The following is a 27,663-nucleotide window of genomic DNA, read 5'->3' as shown; positions in this document are numbered from 1 at the left end:
GAAAAAAAGGAAAAGGAAAAAAGATACCAAAGATGTTGGAACAAAACTGTAGTATCTCATCCGTTTTCCAGGGTCTTGATTCTGTGTTCTCATAACAGTGATTCTGTAGTAGGTATGCTGGGTCTGCTTGGGACAGAGTTAAATTGCTTCATGGGCACCTGTATGGTGCTGTGTTTTAGGTTTGTCACCAAAACAGTGTTGTTTAACACAGCATGTGTAGCTATTGCTGAACAGTGCTTGCACAGCATCAAGGCCGCCTCTGTTTTCTCATTCTGCTGCCCCAGCAAGTAGGCTGCAGGGTGGGAAAGAGTTTGGGAAGGGACGCAGCCAGAACAGCTGACCCCAGCTGACCAAAGAGATATTCCAGACCGTATGGAATATGGTCAGCAATAAAACTGGTGGGGGCAGGAAGGGAGGGGGAGTTTTTCCACGGTAGCCGTGGTTTGGAGACTGGCTGGGCATCGGTCTGCTGGTGGGAGGTGGTGAATGATTGCCTTTGCATCATTTCATCTTGATGCATGCATTTTTTTTCTCACTGTCGAACTTCCAATTCTCTCCCCCATGCCCCCAGGAGGCAGAATTGAGAGAGTGACTGGGTGGTGGCTTAGCTGCTGGTTGGGGTTAACCCACCATGGTAGGGATTTTAAATGATATAATATATGTAGTGGTAACAGAATATTGCATTCCAGTTGTGCTTGAGGTGTATCACATCATTCATAAGAAATAAGTAAGCTCACTTGGAACAGTGGCACTGTCTTTTTTTAGGATTGTTTTGCATATTTTCAGGTTCTCATGTTTTTAAGCTATATATAATGATTTAGTTTTTGATCCCACTTTTTCTCATTTTATCTGGTTTTCTAAGATTAGGTGTGATTTATTTTCTTCTAGCATCTAAAATATTTCTAAAAATATTTGTAAGAGTTTTTTAATGGACTGTGTATATAATTGGTGATGTGTCCTAGGGGTAAAACAGACTGGTGAAACCTTCTGAAAAGTGAAGGGACTCATTCTAAAATCCAGAATATAAAAATAAGAGATAATCCAAATAGCACTGGATAAAAAGAAGCCATTTCTGTTCTGATTTACTAATAAAGAGTGCTTCATGAGTAGTTGCTAACATTGTTTAGATTTTAGCAAGCATGTTAAGTCTTAGCTAATTTTAGGTCTTTGGAGTCCTCTCCTCTGTGAGCTGCAATTTAAAATAAGATCGGATTTGACAGATCATGCAGAGAAGAGTCCAGCTTCAAATAATGTACTTCAGATGCACTTCAGATGTCTGTATTCAGTGTTAATGAGTTTTGAAGATCCTTCACTGTGAAGGGGCATAATGCTTCCTGTTGTGTTGTCAGTTCCTAGGCATTTAGGATTCAAGTCTACAGCTTAAAACTCCTATGTGCAGAAGGTATGTCAGTCTAAGCAAAGCTTCATACGCTTTGGCATTGTTAGTTTAAGACAACTGACAGATGTGGAAATGCGCTACTGGCTGCAGCTTTAAAAAAGAATTCGGGAGCTAAGGAGTTCAGATGCAGAACAATGTGGAACCGGTAGCGAGAGTCTTTGTCAGACTCCTTGTTCTGATTATCGATGTTGTCCAGTTAACAGTGGCACTTACAGCAAAGCATAGAGTTGGAGTAAAATGAAATAATTCCTGAAGGATTTTTGGTTTAGTCAGAGGGCTATAAAGCTGTCTTAAGCTTCATTAGTATGGATTTTCTTTTTAAGTCTTACAGGATTGTGTACTGAGACCCAGCAGTAGCAAACTCTTCTTTTGCAGGGGGAGTATCTTTGCAACTGGAAATAGTAAGGTAAATGAGATCAACTGTTTAGTTTTGCTGCTTTTTGCCTTTCAAGTAGAGGTCCTCCTTTGAACTTTGCAGGAACAACAAAGAAAAGCTTTGAATGCAGATCAAGTGTTGTGATATGGAGTACTGGTCTCTGCCCCTGTGGCAGAAGCATGGCATTCTCAAGCTAAATAGGATAAGCTTGGGAAATAAAAATCAAAGAACTCAGTTCTCTCCCTTTCTTTAATTCTTTAAGACCACCAGTTTTCTTTCATGTAGTATGAAGGGGCATTTTTTTATTTTTGGGGTGTAAGGTACCATTCAGGTAACGCTGTCATCTCATCTTGAATATTGTTCTCAAAAGACATCATTGAGTAGCCAATCAAAGTCAAGTCCCTTCTAGTGTTGGAAGAAGTGCTTCCAGAAGTGCTTCTGTAACTCAGAGGAAAGGTTGTTTCCAAAGCCGTTTGCTAACCAGCGGGAGATAGGTGAGTCTGCGGATGTGAAAGAGTTCAACATAGTTAACTCCAAGCAGTCTAACAAAGTCACAATTGAGTCTTCAGTTTTACTTGTTACCAAGTTTTCTTGGCATCCCAACATCTTGCAAGAAAAGACAATGCCATTCTCTGCAATTCCCATCCACTCCCTGGAACAAAGGTTCTTATGTTTCTCTGATAGCTAAAGCATGCCAAAGAGTTCACCTTGTTAACTGTGACCATGAAAAAACACTTGAACAGATACTACTGTGAGCCCAAGTTAGCCTAATGGAAATAGGGAGAGAAGTGTTCTGTCACCTTCTAATATATCCTTGAGTGTCCAAGGTGCTGGCCTCTTTTAGAAGTGCTGGCTTCAGTATTTGATCATAAGGAATAATGTGCCTGTAGGGATAGGGTAATCTGATAGTAGATGATGCTTAGTTTGAAATCAGCCTAATTTTAAGACAGAGTTATACTAAAGGCAAGAAACACATTTAGTTTACCAGGCTGTGTACAACAAAAATGTAAGGCAAATGCAATCTGTTTAACTCAAGAGAACATCTGAAAAGTGTTCTATTTCCCATGCTCCTTCCTCTGTCATGGGTGCTTATCCTAGCTGAAAAGCTCAGGGCTTGTCCTTGTGTGTACTGATAGCCAAGCTGCGTTAACAGTAGAAAACTTTAGGATGGAGAAACACATTAGATTTCATAAACCACTTTAGATTTTGAGTTTCCTTTGTGGTATCCCACTCTTGAGGCTGTCTTGTTCCTTCATGATAGGTTCCTACTTTTGACACTTCTGTCTTTGGGCCATTAACAGCCTCAGATTCCCTTGGGTGATGATGAGGATTCATGGTGTGGCCTGGTGCCAGCCTCTTCTGACCAGACTGTCAATACAGTTAGTTAATAGCTGCCTTGCTGCCTAGCCAAACCCTAGATAATTAACTCATTATGCTGTTCCCTGCTGAGCTGGGTCATTTTCCGTTTCTGTCTAGAGTCTTTTTCATTCAATTAAATCTCGTATTCCACATAAATCTATAAAATGAATTTGCATTTATGTGTGCAGTTCGTTATTGGCCTTCATTTAATATCGGATATAACGCTGCATGACTGTTTCATGGTGATAAATGTCTTGTGATGACTGACCCCCATTCCCATTTAGAGTGTTTTAGCCAAAATGTTGCTAATAACAACAATAACAACGGTGTGTGAAATAGCCCATAGAAGCCTGTTTTTTCCGTATCAGGTTATTAAAAATTAAACTCGAATCCAGGGTCAAATTTTTTAAATAGTACTCCAGAGTCTACCTTGAAGATGTTATTTTGTCTCTTGTTTTTTCACATGTATGCAAAAAATGCCTGCTGTGATGTAGGGTTCGGCGTTCGGAAGATCTCGCGATGTCACGGAAGGTTAGAGGGTTAGTCGCAACCTTGTGATGTACCTGTAATCCCGCCTCCCCTTGTTAGTATAAAAGCAATTAACTGCGCAATAAAAGGCGGAAGTTGGCGCTGACACTGCGTGTGTTATCTGTCTCTTTCCCTGGTCCGGGCCGACCAGTGATCTAAGCGTGGCACCTTGATATGTAGCGAACGCTACACTGTGACTCATTCTACTAGGTGCAACTTCAATGCGATACCACAGAGATATTTCTATAGTTCAGTTTCATCAAGTTTGTGATGTGGTGTCCATTTTTTGCCTTTACTAATATGTAGCCTTTTAGCTGAGGAAAAGAGGAACAGTTTGGAGGAGTTCTGCAACTAGCAACACCTCACCACCATTACTGTGGGAATATGTGGGAGATAGTTCCAAGAAGCTAGGAGTATTTGTAACTGGAGATCTGTGATGATAGGATCTTTCCAGAAACAATGCTGAACTACTTTTTCATCTTCCTCAGTGTTGGCTAACTTAGCTCAGATGTTCAAATGAAAAGAATACCTATATAGTGGGAATATTCCCTCACCATATCAACCTGTGTTTCAAATAATCACACGTGTGAGCAGAACCATTGCTTATAGAAGTGGTCTGCACAATATACAGAGGTTCATCTCAAGAAATCCTAGCTCGTGACCCCTGATTCTCAAGAATAACTTTACTTACATTTCAAGTAAGCATTGTGATAGTTACGGCATGTATCACATCTGAGTTCAAACTGAGCTGCTGCCAATAGCCAAAACTGTGATACTTGAACAGAAATTCTTTTTCCCAAGGTGGATGTGAAATATTATTTACTGTTGCTCCAAATGTTGTCAGACTTTATATATAAAGGATGGAAAAGTTATGTCATTTGATAAAATGTTGTAAGCCTAAGGTGCAGTTTGAAGTCTTATGTTTTTTGAAGAATTGTTGAGGTTTGATGCTTTGCTAAATGCTGTTCATAGTGATCTCTATCAATTCTTGCTATTTGTGAGAGTAAAGCATGCTTTTCAACATGGGACACAAGGCTTCAGGTACTTCTGTTCTTACCAGTGTAGAAATTGGTTCCATATTTGCTTACAGTAGGTCACAACATCTTTAGTCTTGTTAAATAATCTGTTCTACTTAACCATACCTCAAAATATAAAAGACTACTGTTCCTAAGACATCCTGAATGAACACTGCAAATGTGTATTATGTATGTGCAAATGTATGTAAAATACAAGGACATCATAGAAAATTCTCTTGTTAGGGGTTTTCTTAATTTGTATTAATTTAGAGTGATATGGAATACATTAGCAGAGCATATGTAGCCTGCATTTCATGAATGAGAGATTGAATGCTGCCACCATCTGACGACAGTCTTTTTTGTACTTAAACTTTATATATATTAAATTACTGCAGGAAAGAGACCTTGCAACTTTTGTCCACCTTTGCCTTATTAATGAAGACTTTTACATGACTAAAGATTTTTTTTTTCTTTCTCTCCTCTGGAGCTGGAAGTAATAAAGATGTGACTAAGCATGTATTTCCAACTCAGTTACTTGACCTTTCTACAACCCACAGCTACCATTAATGCTGCTTTGTAATGGAGACATTATCGTTTATTTAAATCTTGATTAGGAAACAATTATAAGTAGGGTTTTAGTATAGCAGTAAATTGATGTAGCCTTTAATTCATACTATAGATTGAGTGGATAAGCCTTCTGACTGTAATTAGAGTGAATTATAATCACTTCAGTTGGTTGACTCACTACCAGCAGAGTAGGGCCTATGATTGGTTCTTCACGGTTTTTTAGTTCACTTTTGATTTACAGTACTGCTAAATGCTATTTTTTAACTTAGTACAAAATGGAGTTACATTTACAGTTGAGTGATACATATTTTGTATTAATAAAAGAGGAGCTTTACGAAATAATCTGGCACCTTAGCAACACTGTGCAGCTACACTCTTTCTTTACAATTCAAGTGACAGAACTGCTCTTAATAAAATTGGAGATAGCTATTTTCATGCGTGGTTTAACAGTGTAAATGGGGAGCATTTCCTTTTTTGCATATAATTAAATGCTAGACACAAATAGTTATTTTCAATACCATTTAATTTTTATATATATTGTGAATGTTGCACAATGTTTCCTCTTAGGTTTCTCAAACGTATTGTTTTCCTTACATGCTATCTCTCTGTTTTTTTGGGGGGTGAGGTGGGGGGTGTTTCTTTTGTCTTTTCTTTTCTACAAATTTTCTTTAAAGATACCATACGTTGCTTGATTAATTGTAAGTGTAGGGGCATCTCCTTTGAGCAAGGGACTTATTTTGAAATACCTTGTAAAAACATACTAATCTACTTTATTTGATAGTGAACTATATGTATTTAAGTTTTACATTAGGTATTAAACACTTAGCGGGATCATTAAGGGTTAATTTTTTATTCTTTGCTGGACCTTCCCTTCCTTGATGTACCATATTTTTTTTACTTCAGGCATAGAATTGTTCTGTATGTCACAGTGCTCTGTAAGCACAGAATTAAATATGGAAAGTGGAGAGAAAAAAATGGCAAAAAATAATATACCAGGCATGCTAACTTTGTATTTGTTTTTGTTTGTTTGTTTGTTTTCCCTGTCAATCTGCAGTGGATGATTCAGAGCCCTTACAAAGCTGCAACTTTCTTTGGGTGCATTGGCAAAGATAAATTTGGAGAGATCTTAAAGAAGAAGGCTGAGGAAGCTCATGTGGATGCCCATTACTATGAGCAGAGTGAAGAACCAACAGGAACCTGTGCTGCCTGCATCACTAGTGATAACAGGTCAGGGGCCTTTGATATTTTCTGAAGATATAAATGCATTCAGCATAGTATGTGGAGCCTAATTTGTTTGGAATATTTGGCCTAGAAAAATTGTTATTTGAATGGTAAGGGAAGTATTACCACTGGTTTGAAACAACACAGGACTGCCTGGCTCATAGTTTGGGGCTGGGTGGTATTAATATACTTTTAGAGAACAGCAGTTCTATTATGGCAGAAAAGTGTGAGATAATAATATACTACTTCTTTCTGAACTTTATAGCTTCCAGTTGCTCTGGAGTGAGAAAATATGTGGGAGACAAAAGCTGGTTAACAAGTATGTTTATGCAGCATATGGGAAACCTGATTGACATGCAAGGCATATACTTGATTGGCAAATGAAGAATATACTTCAGGTGATAATGTATTTAAAGAGGATAGGTGTCAGCATATAGCCTGATTGAAAGAGTTAATTTGATTTTATACAAGAGGAAGAAAAAAGTGGGGTTTTTTTTTTCTGTTTCAGTTGTTGAGATGTTCATCTAATAGCTGTAACTCTGTATGTTTACATCTTAACAATTTCTTCTGAATTTTGGCTTTCATGTTTTCATTTGCTACTTTTTTTTGGATGGTCTTTGCTATATAAAAAAATCACTTCTCCAAAACTCTATTCAACCTTTCTTATATTTGTAGACTATGAACAATGTCTTTGTGGTATTTTGTATGGTTTCAAAGCATTCCATAAGTAAGAACCCATTTATAGAATTATTTATTTGGGGCATTGTAATAAAATCAATAAAACCAAGAATTTCAGAAAGAGATAATGAGGACAATAAGCATTTATCTTGAGCATGGCCCTTTGCTTTCTTCTTTCTCCCTCCACCCACAACACTTGAACTTATGTATTACTTCTTTACTGATTACCTCCTCATGACTTTTTAAAGGTTTCAAAACTAGCCAGTCATGTCTGCCTTAACCTTGAGATGTTACCAGCACACACGAACCTTCCCTGATTTCTGCCAATATCTAAATTTTCTGATACTAGATATTGAAACAATAATGAAAATGCTATTGGTTACCCTGAAGAATATTTTCTTTTTGGCTCTGAATAAGAGCAAAATATCTGCCATTATCCTTTTTGGTTTACCTCTGTGGCTTTCAGTGCCATTGATCCTGAGGAATTGCTCTTTCCCTTTCAAAGCAGTATCAGGAGTTAGCAGAATTTATTAAGGTAAGATAGCAGTCCCGTTATTAAAATCCACACCAAACTTCTTGGTGAATGTTTTGGGCAGAATTAGCAAAGGCAATAGGCAGCAACATGAACTGAACTGAGAGTCAGAGGAGGGAGAATTTTCCATATAACATGTAGAACACTAGAACAGTTTTAGTTAGAGTGAACATCTGGTCCAAACCCCTGCAGAAAGCAGGGCCAACTTTGAAGTTAGGTCACGTTTTTCAGGGCCATGTCCAGCTGGGTTTTTAATATCTCCAAGGATATTCTGGGCAAGCTGTTCCAGTGTTTGACCACTCTTCATGGGAGAAATTCTTTTGATGATACCCAGCTGGAATGTTCCTTCTTCCAGCTTGTGTCTGTTCTTTCTTGTGTCCAAGAATAGTCTGGCTCCATCGTCTCTGTAAACTTTCATTAGATATTTGAAGACAGCAGGAATGTCTCCCTTTAGGTACCCCTTCTTAAGGCTTAGCCAAGCCTTTCTTCATTTGTTAAGTATTCCAGCCCCCTCATAATCTTGATGGCCCACTGCTGGACTCACTGCATTGTGTCGGTGTCTGCCTTGTAATGGAAAGCTCAAAGGTGGAGACAGAACTCCAGATGAGGTCTGCAGACCAGAACAGGGGTTTTCCTCTGTTCGGAATATATAACTTCCTTTGTCCTGCTGGCTGCGTGCTTGCTCATGTAGGCCAGAATGCAATTATCCTTCTTTGTGCAGGTGCACTGCTGACTCGTGTTCCAAGCCTGGTCCACCAGCACCTCCATGTCCTTTTCTGCAAAGCTGCGTTGTACCCTGTCAACATTCAGCTTATGTTGTTGCGTGGAAGTTATTCCATTCTAGTTGCTTGACTTTGCATTTGCCTTCAAGTTTCTGCCAGCCCCATTCTCCAGGCTATTGAAGATCCACTGAATGACAGGCAGCCCTGTCCTCCAGCTTATCAACCTGTCCTTCCCAATTTAATGTCATACATAATGTCTTACTCTCAGGAATGAATGTACATACTCAGTGGAGGAAGGAAGTTCATTCATCTTCATCTGGAGTTTTGACGTTAATTATGTCTGCAGACTTGCCCCTTCATCTCCAGGATCCATATTCAGTTTTTCAAAGAGAAGACAAGCAATAAAGTTGTTTCTGCTCTATGATTCTCTCTCTTCAGTCACGTAGTGTCTGTGTATGCATCCTGTAGCAATCACCATTTCCTAGATGACATGATGGGAAACTGAAGTCAGACTGTCAATAGACATACATCATGAATTCAGGAAAAATACGTGCATCTTTTGCCATGCATCTCAATGGAATTTAAAAATCTAGGTAAATTTATTCATAAAAATGTCCGCAAGTACTTCTTTAATTTATTAAGTCATATTTTTGATTTGCTAACAAAAAACACTTTTTTCTCTTAATATCAACCATTTGCTCAAATACTAAAGACAGTGGCTTAATCTCAATCACTTGTTTTAGAGAGTGCTTGAGAGAATGCAGAGAGTACAAGAGACTTATTTCCTTCTGTGGGAGATAGACAAAAATGGCCGATGGTTGCTGCTAAAGACTTCATTGTGCAACCCCACCTCTTCTAGTGAGAGCAAGTTTATTCTCAATCTTTAATTACCCTCTGATTGTTTCTTGGTTTTCAGCATTTTCTATATTTGTAAGAATCATTTCAACCTGGCCCCATTTGATAACTCTACTTACTGATTAATCTCTTGTTCCAGTTGAGGTACGTGCTAACTTCCTTCTTCAGGTAATTCAGCTTTCTTGTCTCTTCTGGAGGAGCTGGCTAATGGCACTCCTGGTTTTCCCAGTAAGTGGCTGTGTATATTTATGTTCCAGAAGCCCTGATGTGAATGTTCATTGTTTCTGATAACTCTGTGTAGCTTTCTGCAGGAAAGGGTTCTGACCTAATTTGTGATTACCCCTCTGAATACTCTAGCTTAGCAATACTAATACGCTTTCTTTTCTGTCCTGGTTTCAGCTGGGATAGAGTTAGTTTTCTTTCTAGGAGCTGGTATAGTGTTATGTTTTGGATTCAGTATGAGAATAATGTTGATAACACACTCATGTTTTCAGTTGTTGCTAAGTAGTGTTTAGAATAAGTCAAGGATTTTTCAGCTTCTCATGCCCAGCCAGCAAGAAGGCTGGAGGGGCACAAGAAGTTGGGAGGGCACACAGCCAGGACAGCTGACCCAAACTGGCCAAACAGGTATTCCATACCATGTGACGTCATGTCCAGTATATAAACTGGGGGGAGTTGGCCTGGGGGGCATTGCTGCTCGGGAACTAACTGGGCATCAGTCGGCGAGTGGTGAGCAGTTGCATTGTGCATCACTTGTTTTGTATATTCCAATCCTTTTATTGTTATTGTCATTTCATTATTATTATTGCTATCATTGTTAGTTTCTTCCTTTCTGTTCTATTAAACTGTTCTTATCTCAACCCACGAGTTTGACCTTTTTCCTTCCGATTCTCTCTGCCATCCCTGTGATGGGTTGACCCTGGCTGGACGCCAGGTGCCCACCAAAGCCGTTCTATCACTCCCCCATCCTCAGCTGGACAGGGGAGAGAAATATATAACAAAAAGCTTGCGGGTCAAGATAAGGACAGGAGAGATCATTCACTAATTACCGTCATGGGCAAAACGTGGACTGAATGCAGCTAGAGAGTTAAGAGCTGTTTGATGAGTGGGGAGTTTTTATTGTTGTAATTGTGGTGAAGGGACGAGGGGTGGATTGTGTGTAAATTGTCCACTTTTTGTCGGTTTTGTGATGATATTATTTTGATTTTGGTGTGGGGAATTATTTTTGTTGATGTGAGTGAAGATTTTGTGTGATGAATGTAGATTTTAATGATAGTTCTTATAAATGTGATGCACAGAGGCGAGGGGTGGAATGTGTTGGTTTGATGTGGCAAGGTTTTGGTAGCAGGGGAGTTACAGGGGTGGCTTCTGTAAGAAGCTGCTGGAAGCTTCCCCTGTGTTCGAGAGAGCCCATATCAGCCGGCTCTAAGACGGACCCGCTGCCGGCCAAGGCCGAGCCAATCAGCGATTGTGGTAACGCCTCTGTGATAACATTTTTAAGAAGGAAAAAAAGTTGGGACGGGGAGAAAACAGCCGCCGGAGAGAGGAGTGAGAACATGTAAGAGAAACAAGCCTGCGGACACCAAGGTCATTGAAGAAGGAGGGGGAGGAGATGCTCCAGGCGCTGGAGCGAAGATTCCCCTGCAGCCCGTGGTGAAGACCCTGGTGAGGCAGGCTGTCCCCCTGCAGTCTAGGGAGTTCCACGGTGGAGCAGATCTCCACCTGCAGCCTGGGGAGGACCCCACGCTGGAGCAGGTGGGTTCCCGAAGGAGGCTGTGACCCCGTGGGAACCCCGTGCTGGAGCAGGCTCCTGGCAGGACCTGCGGATCTGCGGAGAGAGGAGCCCACGGAGCAGGTTTTCTGGCAGGACTTGTGACCCCGTGAGGGACCCACGCTGGAGCAGTGTGCTCCTGAAGGACTGCACGCCGTGGAAAGGACCCATGCTGGAGCAGTTCGTAAAGAACTGCAGCCCGTGGGAATGGCCCACGTTGGAGAAGTTCGTGGAGGACTGTCTCCTGTGGGTGGGACCCCACACTGGAGCAGGGGAAGAGTGTGGTGAGCCCTCCCCCTGAGGAGGTGAAGCGGCAGAAAATAACGTGTGATGACCGTAAACCCCATCCCCGTCCCCCTGTGCCACTGGGGGGCTTGGTGGAGAAATCCGGGAGTGAAGTTGTGCCCGGGAAGAAGGGAGGGGTGGAGGGAAGGTGTTCTGAGATTTCGTTTTATTTCTCATTACCTTACTCTGGTTGATTTGTAATAAATTGAGTTAATTTTCCCCAAGTTGAGTCTGTTTTGCCCGTGACAGTAATTAGTGAATGATCTCTCCTGTCCTTATCTCGACCCGCAAGCTTTTTGTTATATTTTTCTCTCCCCTGTCCAGCTGAGGATGGGGGAGTGATAGAACGGCTTTGGTGGGCACCTGGCGTCCAGCCAGGGTCAACCCATCACACATCCCACTGGGTGGAGGAGAATGTGTGGTGCTTAGATGCTGGCTGGGGTTAAACCATGACATTTTCTCAGAGCTTTTCAAGAAAATCCTAATGCATGATTAAACTCTGAAGTAGTACCTACACTCCCTCATAATCTGTGACTGTGATTTGTGCATTCTGCTCAGAAATACCCACATGCACATAGTCTCCATTAAGCTGTTTGGTTTGAAGCACTCTGGCTGTATCCAATTACCATATTTCATTGAAAAAAACATCTACCTTCTCTGTGTCCCACATGTTGAACTTACTGCTGTTAGAGTTACAGTTTTAATTTGGAAAAGCTTGGTGCTTGTCTTCAGTGTAACAATCTTTTATTACACATCATGTGCAGAGCTTCTCTACAGTTGGATGTAGCCACAGAGAGCTAGGTTTACAGTTTCAGGGGCATGTGGTAAGTGAAAGGAAACATACAGAGAGTCTTTGCTTAGTTTTCTGGAACATAACTGCTTTTTACTTAGCAACATACATAGACAGACAAGATTTTTCCGGCTAAGTCCTTGATGGGTTTGCCAAAACTGAAAGATTTAATGTGCTTTTAAAATTTGGTTTACAGAAAATTACCACAGTTATGCACATGTCTTTCTTGGTTTTACTTGGCTCTCCAGTGGACTTCTTGTCATTGCAATGATAATATTCATCAAGAATGAAACTTCTTGCCCTGTTACATGTACTGCTACAGAGGCTTGGTTTATTTGTTTATAATTTATTTTTTTTTAATTTTCCAAATTCACATTACTTCTCGTTACCTTTAGGCTTTAGAATTAAAGAGACACGCCCGAAGCATATTCCTGGGATGAAATGACACAGAACTGTGCTATGTATTTTGATCCATTTAGAAAAAAGTTAATTTAACTTTTTGGTTTGATTTTTATATACTCGATCTGTTTAACTTACAGGGATTGTCACTGATGAGTGCTTCAGAAAGTTTACAGGGAGACTTGGTTGCTGTCTTCATAAGATTCTTTTGGGCTTTTGTTTGTTTTTTATTGAATAGGACAAAGAGAAATGGTGATAGTGTAAAGATGCTGTTTTGAGGTGGAATAAATTTTTAAGAATTCCTAGTTTACTTGCCTCCTAATGGCTGTAGATGGTACTCAGTCTGGAGGCAAAAGCATAACTCACAGATGAGCAATTCACTCTGACCCACTGTCTCTGGATTGTACTAGGATTTATATGGAAAAAGGTGATACATACAACATCAGTTGTATGCACGGTGGAGAAGGCAAAAGTTTGCAATAGCCATATGTTGTATGTGTAATTAGACATTATTTATCTGGCTAATATCCTTAACACAAAACAGTGATGGGTTAATGTTAAAGATGCATCCTATGACTATTAAATCTTGAAAATTAAATTTTAAACTCTGTATGCCAACATGGAAGTGCCTGTTTCCCCAGCTCCTCTTCTCTAAATATTGGGTGTTATTAAACACTCTCATAATAAAATTGCACAGAAGGATTTGGTTGTGGTAGCCGGAGTGGAGAGCTAGTGCATAACCATCTTTTTATGACCTGTTTTTAGGAGTACATCTGTAAGTTTTGTGTGTTTCATAAGGCTGAATTGAATGGCTGAAAAGGAGGATTTAAAATAGAATATATCTTGCATGTAACAAAGTAAATAAGATACTTTTTGTTCTTGCTGATGGAAGTTGTGTCCCATGGCTTGTGTTATAACTTGTTAGGAAAGAATGAAGTACAAATGAGTTTTTGGTAGTTTTCCAGTAATGCACACTAAGCCAAGGGGTTTTTTAACAGTTCATCATCTAAAAGTAGCAACGTGACCCTTTTTCATTTGCTAAAGGAAAATATGAACGTAATGGGGGAAAAAACACAAACAAACCCCTTTTTAAATAATATAACTATTCATTGGAAAATGATAAAGGCAAGACATACATATCCATCAACTTTTTGGTTCTAGTGAGGTATAATAGTTTTCAGAAGATAAACTGGAGTAGCTACTTTCCTTTTTGTGTTGGGTACTAGAAAAGTTTTAATGAAAAACTGCAGGTGCTATACCATATGGAGGGAGTTGATCACAAAATGCAACACAGGTTGATTATAAGCAAATAAAGGCATGTGAACAGCATAATAGTGAAAGGTTACATAAACTATGTATCTGGATTTAAAATACATTATTTAGTAAATGGTTTACATAAAAATTGTATTTAATATATGATTTAAAATATATTATTTAAATATTATGAAATGGTCAAATAAAGTATGTGTTTTATGGCGCTCTGTTAATTGCTTTTATGTTCCTTAGGATCTTTGATTATCTTTGAGAAATGTTGTTCTTTGTGAGAAATTTGCAGTAGTGTTAGTTAAAGAGGATCTAATGCCTGGTTTTTAATCACTTTCAGGTCTCTTGTAGCTAACCTTGCTGCTGCTAATTGCTATAAGAAGGAAAAGCATCTTGATCTGGAGAAGAACTGGAAGTTGGTGGAAAAAGCCAAAGTTTATTATATAGCAGTAAGTTCAGCTTCTTTCAAATTGGCAAAATTTGTGTTACAACATTGTGAGGTTTAAGCAGTGAGCATGTCTGTTGCATATGATTTAGGATGATTTCAGAGGAATACAATGAAACAAAATGACTGCTTCAATTTCAGCATAGTTTGATTTCTTTGAATTTAAATGTACAAATGTAGAAGTATGTTTTAGTTGTGTGCCTTCTTAAATTAGTGGGAAAAATCATAAGAACTAAACATATTTTCAGAGCTTTTGTAGTAGTGCATCAAATTTACATTTCACATTTTCTAGTAAATTGTTGTGAAGGATGCACAAATTATGTAGAAAAACACTATTAGCATAATTATTCACTGCAAACAGTTTGAGCTTATTTGTGTGAACAATCTTAATTGCTATTTATTCCATAGTAATTACTACAGCACCTTATAACTCAATATTTCAGAAAGAATGATTGTGACAAATCTCTTGAATGTGGGCGGTGAGGCAAACTGATTTTAATGATGAAATCTTACTTCTGGAATGAAGGGGTTTTGAGGATGGGGCATTAGTAGATTGACAATTAGTATTCTTTTTTTACCATCCAGAATGAATCAAGCCAGATTAGTGTATTTGTGTAGATTACATCTTGCCTAAATAGAAGTGGTGAATTTTTTTTCATCTTGCTCTCAAGTTAATATGACTGATCAAAATTAGCAAACATAAAACAACTATGACAGATTAAAACCTCATAACATGCATGTAATGTATGGATTCTGTATGACAGCTGCTTCCATTCCGCTACCTGAGCTATGTGGGAACAGCTGGTAAGAAGTGTAAAAAATTGATTATCCAGGAGGAGCAAGTTCATTGAAAATACACTTACTTCTTTTAGCTAGTGTTAATGTCTCCTACAGCCTGTTAGTGTGCACTGCTGTAGGCTTTACATGGTTGTTATTGATTCTTGTGTATGGCCAAGACTGCCCCTTTATAACTGTCAAAAAATACTTATAACCTTCTCCGTATACAAAGAAAATACATCCCACTTCTATGACCATATGCTTGTGCTGCAGTTAAAAAAAATACATCTGTGTATTGTCTACTCATTTTTTATTTATGTTTTTCAAGTGTTCTGCACTAAATGTTTTTTTGTTTAACCATGCTTATATATAATTATCAATTAAGTTTCCCATATACAATTTAGAAAAATTAAACTTAGTGGAGCTGCTTCAGGAAAAGTGGGAAATGTTACATGAGGTGAAAAACAGGTTTGGGTTTTTTAAAATATAGCCTTCATCTTATTTTAGTTCCAAAGCCACTCTTCTGTGTTGAGTCAGTTTGATCACTTAAGTTTTGACTAGGTGATTCACTACACTGATTTTCATATATATTAAAAGCTGTTCTTCAGATGCCAGTTCTGTGACATCCAAGCTTTGACTAAAAGACAGAGAATTATTGTACTAAACTGAAAATAAAACCCAAGATGTGCATATGTTAATGGATAAATAAATAACACTGAAGTGCCGATAAATTGTATGAGATACTTGCAAAATGGAAGTCAGATTAGGGAAACATCTGATTGCAGGAGGAGATCTGTTGCGTAAAGAACCTGGTTCGCCCCTGTAGCAAAAGCACTCATGGATGGGTTCATCTAAGAGATTTCTAGGACAGCGTTATCACTTCAGATTACAGATTGCATGTGGAACTTTACTTAAGGAAAGGAGACAATGTGTAGAACCATACACGTTCCGTCATGCTACAGTGCATTCATGCCCTTTTCTTTCATTTAACTTCTTTACTTATAGGTTTGTGGTGGTTTACCAGATTAAACAAAACCATGTAGTAAAAAATTACCATTCCTGAGTTATAGGATAGCTCTCAGAGTCATTAATTTGTCTACTGTTTTCTGTCTTCACTGTAGTCTTGTTACCTTCCTTGGCTTTGCACTGTGCATATGTTGCTTTTCATTTCCGTCTTTCTATCCAACTGTCACCTATTTCTTGGATTGCATTAGAATGTATGTTAGTGACAGAAACTTATGCTGGAAGTGTGTGTCCTGAGATTCTCAAACAATCTATTTTCTTGGCAGAGTAGGGCAGTTGTTGCTTTAGGACAGGTCTGTGATATCCTGTGGTCATCTGTAAGTGCTTCCTAGAATAGATAATATGCTTTTCAATGCAGCATTCAGCAGAATGGCCCTCAGATGAAACTTAGCTCTGAAATCTATCAATTCACAGAGGGAGGAGTAGGTACAAAGGAAAAGATAGTAAAGCCATGACAGAACCCTTAAAGACAGCTTCTGTTACTATGAATGAACACAATACATTTATTTTAGCCATCTGGTAATCAGATCCAGCAGACAAATTGGAGAAAGACTAGCAAAGAATAGGACCTTGTAAATCACAAATAGAAGCCAAACACTGAGGCTGCCCCAGCTTTCTCAAAGATGGTAAACTTTAAAGGTGTATTTTAATCCTTAAATTACTCTACTTTGTATGATTTAAGATAGATTAAGTGTACTGTCAAACGCTGTGCAATTTCTTTCCCTTCTCCAGATATAATTCATATACTTGCAGTAATTTCTACCATTGACATCATATCTTCCAGTCTGTCATATTCATTTCACTGTGGATCAGCTAGCTGTGCTGCTGGTGTCTGATTAGAATTCACTGTGAGGGATTTTATTTGGTTCCTATTGGGGCTAGAAAATGCTCCTTCCTCAGACATTTCCCTTATTTCAGAATAAGCTGAGAGTTATAATAACACTAAACATTGTCATTCTGCCTCTGAAGTTGTGAATGGGACACAACCTGATGACATGAAAATAATCTTAAATTGTGTTGGGGGGGGGGATGTTCATTTTTTTTCTTTCTTTCTGTGAATCTATGCTTTCTGTCAGGACTTGCATTTTAGAATTCTTATGTGTTAGAGTTGCATTTTACAAACTTGGGTGATAAAACTCCATATTTGGGCACCTTATTTGTCTTATTTTCAGAGGCATTTAATAAACTGATGGTAGTACTGTGTTTATGTAGGCATCTCTAAGAATTCTATAACGTGTTGGGTTGTGGGGTTTTTGTGTTGTGGTGGTGTTTTGGTTTTGGTTTTTTTTAAGATCATCAGTGTCTTTAGTGCCAACTGAAATCTATGGGAGTTGCTGGTACTCAGTTTCTTTGACATTGCACACAAACATTTTAACATTTTTAATGCAACTTGCAGTATATAACTATTAATTTTCATATCTTACAAAGGCCTGGAATGCAAAGATATTTTTATTATCAATGTTTTTGATTTAAAAAATAATCTGCTGATAAGAGCTACTTAGGAAAGCAGAAAACCTGAGCAGAATTTTAGTTGTCATTTGACTCCAGAGAGCACCTCTGTGTTACTGTATGTGAGTAAGGAATTTTGCACTTGCATAACAGGAGGAAAAATGGAAGAGGAGAAAATGCTCTCCTTCATTGAAAGCTGCACTTAACCTTGTGAAATCTTAACTCTGTGATGACTGATACTGCTTGCTCATATAGATAGCTGAGTTTTAAATTTCTACCTGAACATTATTGCCACAAGTGTGGTACTTCCCAGATGTGTGTTTTCTCTTGTTCCAGTTAGCCATCCTTATTTCTGCCAGTTATTTAGCTTTACTCAATTTGTTCTTTAGTCCAACACCTGCATTCATTTAATGTTTGCAGTTGGAGGTAGGTGGGTGAAACACTGTCATTTGATGCTAATATTATCTTGGTGCTAAAGTAATAAATGGGTTCTTGAAAGTTACTTCTGTGCTTCAGGTTTTCTTTTTTTTTTTTTTTAACTTAGAGATTTTCCTTTACTAAGCATATGAAATGGCAGTATTGACTGCAGTTAGGTTCCCCATCTGTAGTAACTTGAGTCTTTGCTTAGAATGGATCAGTTAAGTAGCTCCCAAAAACCGAACAGATCTTCCTTTAATAAAATGCTTGTCTCCCTTCTGTACAAAGGAAAATAGCAGATTATTGTTTCAGGACTGCATTTGAATTTGTAGTTTGTGGGTATAGTTTGTGTGCTTAAAAAGCTGGTGTTATAAGTGATGTCTCTCAAAGCTTTTCTCATTAGTATCTACGTAGATTCCTTGCCTAGCCATTTCATATAGGTATGGCATTGCTGATGCTCGTGCTTATCTGTGTTCGTTAAAGAGACGTGGGACCATTTTTACACCATACTTTATGCATTATGATCTCTTGTCTTTACTTTTTGAATTTACAGTGCCTGAAAGCTTCAGCTCCTGTGCTACCTATTGTAGGTAGAGTAGAGGAGGAATGAAGCTTTTTTGTAGCTCTAAGACTATTTCTATGCAGCTGAATTTTGGGTTGTTCACTTTTAGTATTGCCATATAAACTTTTATTCAGAGTAGATAACACTTTCACCTAGTCAGCTTTGCACGGGCTGTTGTTATTTCACCATCTGTAAAAGTTTAAACCATTCCTTTCTCCTCCTTCCATGCAGCAAATAATAGAAATTTCTCAATGGTGATGCCCTTCAGTTGTACCACATTCAGTATAAAGCTTTCTAATACTGCTTAGATTTGTTAGCCCACAGTTAAATTTCATTCGCCACCTTCAGCATCTCTTCTGTGTTTACAAAGTTAATGGTAAGTGTAGTTTATTTTGCTGTTAATGGTGTTCTGATGAAGACCAGGTATTCTGGTCTTAGGCTGAGTTTCAAGTAGGAGATCTCATGTTGCAGCAATGTACGAACCCAATGTAACATACCTATCTGCTGGAGGAGAAGTTTTTAAAGCTCCAGCCACCCTGAAATATTTCAACAAATACTGTGGTATTTTTGTATTTATGTTTTTTTAATGCCTAAGTGCTTGTCTAAGCAGAGAGATACTGTAGTGGCGTAGTGGGCTTGATGGCAGAATTATCTGGTTTCAACATGAGTCTGTCAAAACATAAGCTTGATGTCAACAATGTGTAGTGAAGCTTAAATAACGTTCTACAGTATTTTACATGGGGTTTGGCTATTCTACTTGAGAAAAAATGCTGATTATTATAACAATGTAAGTATAAATGAAATTTCTTTTGTGCTGTCTCCTCCTTTCAGAGTCATATTCAATGAAGGCATTTTTATTGTAATTTACTGCTATGATGACTATGATAATTTACAATGGATTGTGATAGGGTTTTTTCTTTGAGATGTGTTAGGTCTGTATGTGCATCTTGGGAAGTGAGAGACGTAGACACTGGCAGGAATCAAAATACCCCCGAAAAAAGACATTTGTTTGAATAACTCCACAATAGCTTTTTTTCCCATTGATAACTTTTGCCATAGTGCTCTGGCATCAGTATGTATGCGATTTGACATGCAAAACTATTTCTCACAATAATGAATAGGTTTTATGGCCAGGAAAACACCATTCTGAATGTCTTAACCATAAAGAGGCTGCAGCTAGCAGCAGTTAGTTGTGGCCTGTTTTGCTGGCCTGGGATAACATCGCCTTCCTGTTAAAACCCACCATCTTGAGATATTGTGTTTTCTGGAAGTTATAGCTGGAGCGTGATGCATTCATTGTGGAGAGATGATGGACTCTGTATCTAACCAGGAAGCAAATCTGCCATTTACTGGCTTCCAAAAAAAATATGGGGAAAATACTTTCTCTCTCATAAATACAGACATTCACAGCTTTATTTCTTTGATTAAAATGTGAAAAAGAGCTTTGTCTAAATCAGCACCAGCATGTGTTATGTCATTCTGTGATGTATTTAGGATGCGGTGTGCATTATGCTACCATTTCAGGTATAACTTCTCATGCATAGACAATTTTGCCAGTGTTTTCTCAACTTATGTGGAAAAGTGAATTAGAAACTTTTTTTTCTTATTTTTTACGAAGTTTGATCCTCAAGATGTCATTCTTTGAAGATGAATGCTTTGTACTTTATGCAGAAAAAATGCATCATCAACTTTTAAGAAAGATTGTACCTCCTTTTTCCATAATAGAAAATTAATGAGACTCTGTCTAACATTGCAAAAATATTTATTTCTAAATGTTCACCTCTATGTTATTAATTATATCTATTTATATAAGGAATATACCCGTTTCCTTTCCTGTCATTCTCCTCCTACCCCAGTAGCCTTTAAATTGCAAATATGCTTCTTCAGCACAGTAATTAGTGAAGCTCAGTCATCGCTCCTTTTATCATGTGATTTTGGGGTGTTTTTCAGAAGAATGCATTATTAGAGCACTTACACAGCCAGGCTAGCTGCAACAGCCAGGCGGCAATAGCAGTGCCATTTTTCACAAAGAAAATGTTGAACAGGAGCCAAATGTTTGGTGGCAGAGTCTGTTGCTAGGAAATCAAGTTCCTGAGGCGATTAATGACAAAGCAAGCAATAACAAGAAGGCAGAATTACAGATTTAAAAGAGAGGGAGAAAAAAAGTAGTTGGTGTTATAATTACCCAAAGAAATCCGTACTCATTAAATTGGCTGTTTTTATGATTGACTTTAATTGGAGGTTAGCTCAGATATTTAGCTCCTTTCCCACCCCTTTAAACACACACATGCACATAATCTGTAGAACTGCAGACTTGTTTTTCTAAGCATTGAGAGGAGCTTGCCCTGTAATTTGATCCCCACTGACAGATGCATTTTCTATGCTGCCATTTTGAATTAACCTATTGTGCAACAATTTTCCTCAGCTCTGTTGAATAAAACATCAAGTCTTATTACCTCAGATGAATTTGATAGAGTAAAAGAATGTACTTCTAGCTGAAGTAGACTATTTGCAATGAGTTCAGTGATTTGAACTCTGCCAACAAGTACCAATAATTTGTGATGTATACTTAAAGAATGAGAGAAGAGCCACGTGGGGGGTCTTTTTGGCTGTACGAAGTTCAAACGCAGATCTCAGAGTAATATTGTTGTTTGTGCTAAGGTTATTCCACGAGATCATGCCTTTTTAGATAAAGCATGTTAACTAAGATTTTTACCATTAAGCAGATTGGTTTTGAACCGGAGATTCTTTTACCCCCAGTGGTTATCCAAACTGTCAGGCTACTGCAGGCTCAGAAAAATAAAAATCAATCCCCCTCTCCCAGAAACCCCAACAGTTGGATTTTTCCTCTGAGACTCCTTTTGTGAAGAGAAATTTTCCTTTGTAAAGTTAAACTGGAATAAATGATGCTTTAAAATGATTTTAAATTCCAAATAATTTATATCCTGTGGTAAGAGAAGAACAGGCTTTCACTTTATTCACTTTTCTCCCCAATTAGAAAAACTTATGCAGCTGGTTCAACAAAATTTTGGCACAGAGATGGGGAGGCAACTGATCCTAACATTTAAATCCTGTCATGTTTCATTGATCATGTTCAAGACAATATTCCCTACTTGCAGCAAGTGATAAGTGAGAAAATACCCTTTTACAGTACCTGTAAGTGAACATACAGAAGCTAACTATAAAAGCTAAATGATGCCATAGCTCTCCAAATTCCTAATCAAACAGTGAAACAATGGAACTGCAAGTATTCTGTCCAACAGTACCCACATCACTAATCAGATGCCAATGCCAAGCTGTCTGCTTTGTTAAATACCCAGGTTCCCTGAGGCAAGAAGACAGCTGCTATAACTACTATGAAATTTGGTAGCTCAATCTATTTTTGCTACCCTTGGGCTACCAAGCTACTGTTAATTCAGACCACCCCAATTGGTACACTTTAGGGATTTTTTTCAAAGTGTTTGTAATTAAAATGATAAAACGTCATTATTACTCCAAAGATGTTGTGTGCTTTTTGCATTTGACAGATACCTACAGAGATAAACCCAGCATGTAATTTTCATTGACTTAATGATTGTGATTGCATTACCCTTTTAAAAATATACTGCTTTTTAGGGGGGCAAAAAAAAAAGAGGGGAAAGGGCATGCTTTTATTTCATTAGTAGAATTTGTAAATCTGTTGAAATACTACCAAATCAGTCTCTTGGTTACAAGCTACTTGTCTGCAAAGGCTGAATTGGGCTTTGGAACAGGCTGGAGAGCAGTGAGAAGAGGTCTTCACGAGGGCCAGCTCTGCCACCAGGGACAGGGACCTGCCGTGCCGCTCGCAGACCACTGCAGAGACCTCTGCTCCCAGATGCCTCTGCCTTTAGGGACACTGAGTCTCAAATCATATGTAAAGTCTGGGCAGATTTAACACACTATTTAAATGTAAATTAAAAAGGGAAGCCTTCATACTCTAAGGGGTGAGGTGAGTCATTTTGAAGGGAAATTTTTATTGCAGGTCCTCTTGCATGTCAGTCTTTATTAGATGCTCTCTTTATAAGAGCACAGTAATTTTGTCTGTTACCACGTCAACTTTGTTAGAACAAAATCTCAAAACTAAAGCACCAGCAAATTGAGGAGTTAGAAGCTCTGACTGAAACAGTATTGGTTCTATCTTGAATTATTTTTTGTTTCAGTACTTCTCTGATAAGGTTTAAAAAGAATCATTAATTTAAGACTGTGCTAAAGAGTAAAACTTGAAATTTGTGAATTTTTCTAATTTGAGGTAACTTGCTTATTTTGGATACTGACTACCAAAATTTATAATAAATTGGTAGTCATCACTCTGTGTACAGTTGACTGAAATCTGGGGTTCCACCTTTCTTCCAAAGGAGTTGATCTTATTAACATGTGGATATTTCATAGTCTGCATAACCCTGGAATATGTATTCTTCGTGTCTGTGTCATCAACTGCTGCATTAAAAACTGCGTATAAATACTACAGCAATTGTGCTCTGGTTTACATGAAGAAGGTTAATTTTTTAATAGCAAAAACTATGTGCATGTGTGTAACTTGAGGGCTGAGTTAAGCTATTTATGGTAGCCCACTACTTGGTGTGAAGTTGAAATTGTAGTTTCATTTATTGTTTACCTATGTAATAGGGACAGTGCAGTTGTTTAAATACAAAACTTATTTTTCCTTGCAAAAAGTTACGATTAATTATTTGCTTTGAAAGGAGCACTCTGAAATGATCGCATTTGTGATTGTTATTTCAAAGCTAGTAACTTTTGCGCTAAAATTATAGAATGTTAGAATATGTATGCATAGTACAAGGGGATTCCTATATGCTTCCTCTTAGCTCAAAAACTGAACTGTACTGAATGGCATTGATCTACACTGTAGACTACAGGCATTTTGAAATAGCAGGGTTTGCAAGCAGGATAGGAACCTGAAGGCTACTTTTTGATTCTACAAGTAACAATTATCATTTTAAAAAGTAAAAATGTTTTTACAGCATAGCTAATCAATATCCAAAAATCTGTGTCAAGTAAATTTGTGTGCTACATTCTGCTTAGCAATTGTGTACTTAAGGTAAAAAAGTATTTTGCAAAAAAGCTTCTGCATTTTCAGTGATAACATACTAAACACATTAATAGTATTCCTTGCAGACTGGGCTTTTTACAACTTTGTGATAGATTCTTCAGCCCTTTAGAAGGCAGAAGGGCTGAGTCCTGCCAGCCTTGTTTGTTATTGGGTTTATTTGAAACAGGAATTGACTAATTCCAAAAACAGGCTCTGGAGGTTCGTTTGAAAGAGGCTACGGGATGTAAGACAGATCCTGGATTGGCCTTGGTGCAACAGAGGAAAAGACCTTTCCCCTTTCTCAGGGGACATCTGCTTTAGTTGAGTTCTTTGTGGTGTTTTCTGAGTTTCTTTTTAAAGAATAGAACTGTGCCTTAAAGATAGGGCTGAGCAGGTTTTGTGGTGTGGCTTTAATCCTTCTAGTCGTGGGGCTAATGCTCAATCAGCAGTGTGCTGGGTCACCTGCTTGGTAAATGTGCTTCAGACTGTCTGGTTTGGTCAATAGAAAGATGCTCCTTTTTCTTTTCTTCTTCCTTTAATTAAGGATAGAATACTTAAGGAAATACAAACTTCTCTGAATAAGTAATGAGTGCTGTTTTAGAAGAAATTTCCACATTGGAGAAGTAGATGTAGGCGCTGTTTCTTTCTAAAGGCATATCCAGACCATCATGGTAGCAGGTAGGGCTTAACTGATGAAACATCATTTTAGCATTATGAGCAAGATAAAAATGCCAGGATTTATAGTTGCAAAGGTTCGACAAACAAAAGCTAAGGGCACTTAGATTTTGTCCACAATAGAAGGATTTTGCTGATGCAGCTGCTGTGGAAAACCCTCCTGGGGATTTACACTTCTCTCTGGCATAAATGCCCTAATGTGGAGACAGTTTATAACAGCTGCTATACTAGCAGAAATGCTCTCACCTTCCCAGACTAATCATACTTGCACCAAAGTTTTTATTGGCAGGACTAAGTTGGTTGAGGACAATGTGTTTTTTGCATGTTTCTGAATAATGTAGCTGCTTAGGCAAAATTATTTAATAAATACCTGGCCATAATATTCACCATAAATATCAGCGTACTCAGACCTCGTAATCCGTAGATATTGCAAAGCCCTTTCTAAATCACAAGATTTCCCACATGTAGTATGCGGCTAATAATTTCTAGCCCTTGAAGATCTGTAGATGAGAAGATCTGTCTTGTTACCACTTCCTATTGAAGTTGTTTTGCAGAATGCCACTGCTCCTAATAGTTTTTTGCCAACTATGCTATTGCCAGATGCAATATAACAATGCTTTCCTGCAATTTTGAAAATGGTGGGGAACAGCAGTTAACAGTATTTAGCATGAAATATGCCTGAGCATATGCCTCTGAACATGTCTTTTTAAGACCATATGGAGTATAATTGGTGCTGAACAACATTGAGGTGTTTTGTGAAAAGTAAAGGCTAAGCATTAGAGAGTCATAAAACCTTAAAGAATGAGGCAAATGGAAGAAATGGGAGAAAGAAGGGAGGTACTGAATGTTCTGTCTTGCTCTCTCTGCATAACTGGAAGTGAGAGACCATGGTATTTTTAATAGATGTCTCTTCACAGTAGGGTTAAAATTAAGAAATTCGGCAAAACAATCACAGGTAGTAGGCATGGAAGCAATTGGAATGAACCCAGGAGAATATTGGCATTTATAGCTGGGCTTACTATCATTGGCACTTTTTGTATATGGAGCTCTTAAGGCACTTGATCACAGCAAAGTAAGGCAAGAATGAATTTCATCCTTAAATATGAATTTCCCCTGTCCTTTGAGGACTGGAGTCAAAATTTAACAGGTTTTATTCATTTACTTATTAAGATATCTTTTTTCCAAGAGGCAATTTAGAATTAGTACAGCTATGTGCTAAAATTAAAATTCCTCACCATTTTATTGATTTTTAATCATGAACTGTAGCTGAATGTAGAAAAAAAATTTACAAACTATAAGTGATTGAAAATTTCCAACAACACGAAGGATCCAATTTTCTTTAGAGGAAAAAGAGAAATTTTCAATGAGTATGTATATAAAGGATAGCAAGTATTCATTCCCCAGAACTACTGCTGTCCCTAACTGCTTCTTTATACTGCTGAGAATGGGCTGAAGAGAGTTTCTGCTGAGGGCTGTAGATTCTTATCTGCCTAATTGAGCCATCATTTGTTGACATGAGGGAAATCATGTGACCTGCCTTTAATGCATTTCTCAGTAACAGCAGCAGTGTAAAATGTAGTTCATGGAAGGGGAACAGAAAATGTTAAAATTTTTTAGAATGGCCTCCTGTGTGGAATACTGTGAAGTTTGTATTGCAGCAGAATCAAATGTTTGAATGTTTGTGCCGTAAATATGTTAAATAAAACCAGTTTCTAATTATTTTGAAAACGTTGAACTTCTTTCTATTACAAAGCCCCAAACCTTCAGAATATGAATTTAATAAGTTCCTAGTTTTATCAATATGCTGATAAAATTATGTCAGTAGAATTGAAATCAGGTGTCATCTTTCTTTTCTTTTGAGCAAAAATGTCCACGTAGTAATCTGCCCAATTGCAGAGTTGGCACCAAGTGTTGTACAGTGGTAAAAGGAACAACAGAAAACATTCAATATTATCATTTAGTGGATAAGTATCAGAAAAGGGTATTAAAAAAGCCTGTAATTGGAGGCACATTCTCTGCTTTATTCAGTCCTTCTAGCACATCAATTTTATGTTAAACTTCAGTCATGCTCCCTACCTAAATATGCTATTTTATAGAATGTAGAATTACAGACATGCCTGCTGCCTTTTGGATATCTGTTTGCTAGAATAATCTCTCTCCCCCTCCCCCCCCCCCAACATTTATTTGAATTGATCTCATCTTTAATTTCAATTTTGTTTTTAAAATAAGTGATTACTGGCTGCTCTGTTGATTAAGCGGTATCATGAGTTGGAGGGTAGGGGTACTGCAGCAAAACCACTTTAGAATGTTGTGTAGAACTGTGATGGGTTGACCCTGGCTGAACGCCAGGTGCCCACCAAAGCCGTTCTATCACTCCCCCATCCTCAGCTGGACAGGGGAGAGAAAAATATAACAAAAAGCTTGCGGGTCGAGATAAGGACAGGAGAGATCATTCACTAATTACCGTCACGGGCAAAACAGACTCAGCTTAGGGAAAATTAGCTCAATTTATTACAAATCAGCCAGAGTAAGGTAATGAGAAATAAAACGAAATCTCAGAACACCTTCCCACCACCCCTCCCTTCTTCCCGGGCACAACTTCACTCCCGGATTTCTCCACCAAGCCCCCCCAGCAGCACAAGGGGGACAGGGATGGGGTTTACGGTCATCACACATTATTTTCTGCTGCTTCACATCCTCAGGGTGAGGGCTGATCACACTCTTCCCCCGCTCCAGCGTGGGGTCCCACCCACAGGAGACAGTCCTCCACGAACTTCTCCAACGTGGGCCATTCCCACGGGCTGCAGCTCTTCACGAACTGCTCCAGCATGGGTCCTTTCCACGGTGTGCAGTCCTTCAGGAGCACACTGCTCCAGCGTGGGTCCCCCACGGGGTCACAAGTCCTGCCAGAAAACCTGCTCTGTGGGCTCCTCTCTCCACAGATCTGCAGGTCCTGCCAGGAGCCTGCTCCAGCATGGGGTTCCCACGGGGTCACAGCCTCCTTCGGGAACCCACCTGCTCCGGCGTGGGGTCCTCCCCAGGCTGCAGGTGGAGATCTGCTCCACCATGGACCTCCCTGGACTGCAGGGGGACAGCCTGCCTCACCAGGGTCTTCCCCACGGGCTGCAGGGGAATCTTCGCTCCGACGCCTGGAGCATCTCCTCCCCCTCCTTCTTCACTGACCTTGGTGTCCGCAGGCTTGTTTCTCTTACATGTTCTCACTCCTCTCTCCGGCAGCTGTTTCTCACTCTCCCAACTTTTTTTTCCTTCTTAAAAATGTTATCACAGAGGCGTTACCACTATCACTGATTGGCTCGGCCTTGGCCGGCGGCGGGTCCGTCTCAGAGCCGGCTGGTATGGGCTCACTCTCTCTCGAACACAGGGGAAGCTTCCAGCAGCTTCTTACAGAAGCCACCCCTGTAACCCCCCCCGCTACCAAAACCTTGCCACATAAAACCAATACAAGAACTCGTGTTAACTGAGGAG

At 38.8% G+C, this 27,663-nt stretch overlaps 1 protein-coding gene across 5 annotated transcripts in view; it reads left to right on the top strand.

Annotated features, from left to right (window-relative positions):
• Positions 1 to 27,663, top strand: part of ADK (adenosine kinase) — a 300,352-nt gene that overhangs the window by 133,178 nt on the left and 139,511 nt on the right. For all 5 annotated transcript variants that reach the window (XM_075025725.1, XM_075025723.1, XM_075025724.1 and 2 more), the window contains 2 exons: positions 6,300 to 6,472; positions 14,102 to 14,210. In XM_075025725.1, coding sequence (XP_074881826.1) covers positions 6,300 to 6,472; positions 14,102 to 14,210 — 282 coding nt within the window. The remainder of the gene's footprint in view (positions 1 to 6,299; positions 6,473 to 14,101; positions 14,211 to 27,663) is intronic.

This window comes from Buteo buteo, chromosome 4, assembly GCF_964188355.1.
Source record: "Buteo buteo chromosome 4, bButBut1.hap1.1, whole genome shotgun sequence".
Classification (NCBI taxonomy): Eukaryota; Metazoa; Chordata; class Aves; order Accipitriformes; family Accipitridae; genus Buteo; species Buteo buteo.
This window is presented reverse-complemented; position numbering and strand designations above follow the sequence as displayed.